The sequence below is a fragment of the Passer montanus genome, unplaced genomic scaffold (genome assembly GCF_014805655.1).
Source record: "Passer montanus isolate IOZ18808 unplaced genomic scaffold, ASM1480565v1 scaffold2590, whole genome shotgun sequence".
NCBI classification, from domain to species: Eukaryota; Metazoa; Chordata; class Aves; order Passeriformes; family Passeridae; genus Passer; species Passer montanus.
This window is the reverse complement of record NW_024367251.1, coordinates 422-1,827: the sequence shown is the minus strand read 5'-3', so window position 1 is coordinate 1,827 and position 1,406 is coordinate 422. Positions and strand designations below refer to the sequence as shown.

Below are 1,406 nucleotides of genomic sequence, written 5' to 3'. Positions count from 1 at the left end.
AAAACTCTGCTGAGAGAGATGCTTTAGTTTGTTTAAAGCCACCAAGAGTGCAGCCCCTCATTGACACAGTCTGTGGCCACAGGGAAGGTGGAGAGAAACAAAATGAGAAGTGGCACAAACAAGTACATTTCTTTGTGGACAAGATTAAAAATCAAAACAAAGGGAAAAGAACTTCCAAAATGAAACCAACAGGACGTATTAAAGATTATTTTATTACAAATGATTTTCAGAAATTGGCCAGCAGTTTATTGTTTCTGAAACCATCCATTCATCAATCTCCTCACTGCTGCCTTGAGCTCCTGGTTCCTCAGGCTGTAGATGAGGGGGTTCAGGGCTGGAGGCAGCACTGAGTATAGAACTGACAGGGCCAGGTCCAGGGATGGGGAGGAGATGGAGGGAGACTTCAGGTAGGAAAATGTTACAGTGCTGAGGAACAGGGAGAGCACGGCCAGGTGAGGGAGGCAGGTGGAAAAGGCTTTGTGCCGTCCCTGCTCAGAGGGGATCCTCAGCACAGCCCTGAAAATCTGCACATAAGAGAAAACCATGAACACAAAACAGCAAAATGATAAGAAGGTAGTGAAAACAGAAATCCCAATTTCCCTGAAGTGGGATTTGGAGCAAGAGAGCTTGAGGATTGCTGGGATTTCACAGAAGAACTGGCCCAGGACATTTCCATGGCACAGGGGCAGGGAAAATGTATTGGTTGTGTGCATGAGAGCATTGAGAAAAGCACTGGCCCAGGCAGCTGCTGCCATGTGGGCACAAGCTCTGCTGCCCAGGAGGGTCCCGTAGTGCAGGGGTTTGCAGATGGACACGTAGCAGTCGTAGCACATGATGGTCAGGAGGAAGAATTCTGCTGAAATGAAAAAGACAAAGAGAAAGATCTGTGCAGCACATTCTGTGTAGGAGATGGTGGTGGTGTCCCAGAGGGAATTGTGCATGGCTTTGGGGACAGTGGTGCAGATGGAGCCCAGGTGGCTGAGGGCCAGGTTGAGCAGGAAGAAGAACATGGGCGTGTGCAGGTGGTGGCCGCAGGCTACGGCGCTGATGATGAGGCCGTTGGCCAGGAGGGCAGCCAGGGAGATGCCCAGCAAGAGGCAGAAGTGCAGGAGCTGCAGCTGCCGCGTGTCTGCCAATGCCAGCAGGAGGAAGTGGCTGATGGAGCTGCTGTTGGACATTTGCTGTGCCTTGACATGGGGATCTCTTGAAAAAGTAATCAGAATAGCTGGGTTTTCAGAAGACTTTAAATATCCCAGCACAGCCTGGGGGCACTTTCCCCCCACTGTCTGCCCAGGGCTCTGCTGCCTGGAGCTGTCCCTGCCAGCAGCTGCTTCCCTGTGCCCAGGGCTGGGCCCTGCCAGTGCTGCCAGAGCCCAGCCCAGCCCTGGGGGCTCAGCTCTGCCCTG

The 1,406-nt window shown here is 52.4% G+C and overlaps 1 protein-coding gene across 1 annotated transcript; it reads right to left on the bottom strand.

Moving 5' to 3' along the window:
* Positions 1 to 245: 245 nt before the first annotated feature.
* LOC120503466 (olfactory receptor 14J1-like) lies at positions 246 to 1,178 on the bottom strand. Its single transcript, XM_039711957.1, has one exon. It carries the CDS (start codon positions 1,176 to 1,178, stop codon positions 246 to 248), a length of 933 nt encoding a protein of 310 aa, XP_039567891.1.
* Between the last annotated feature and the right edge of the window lie 228 nt (positions 1,179 to 1,406).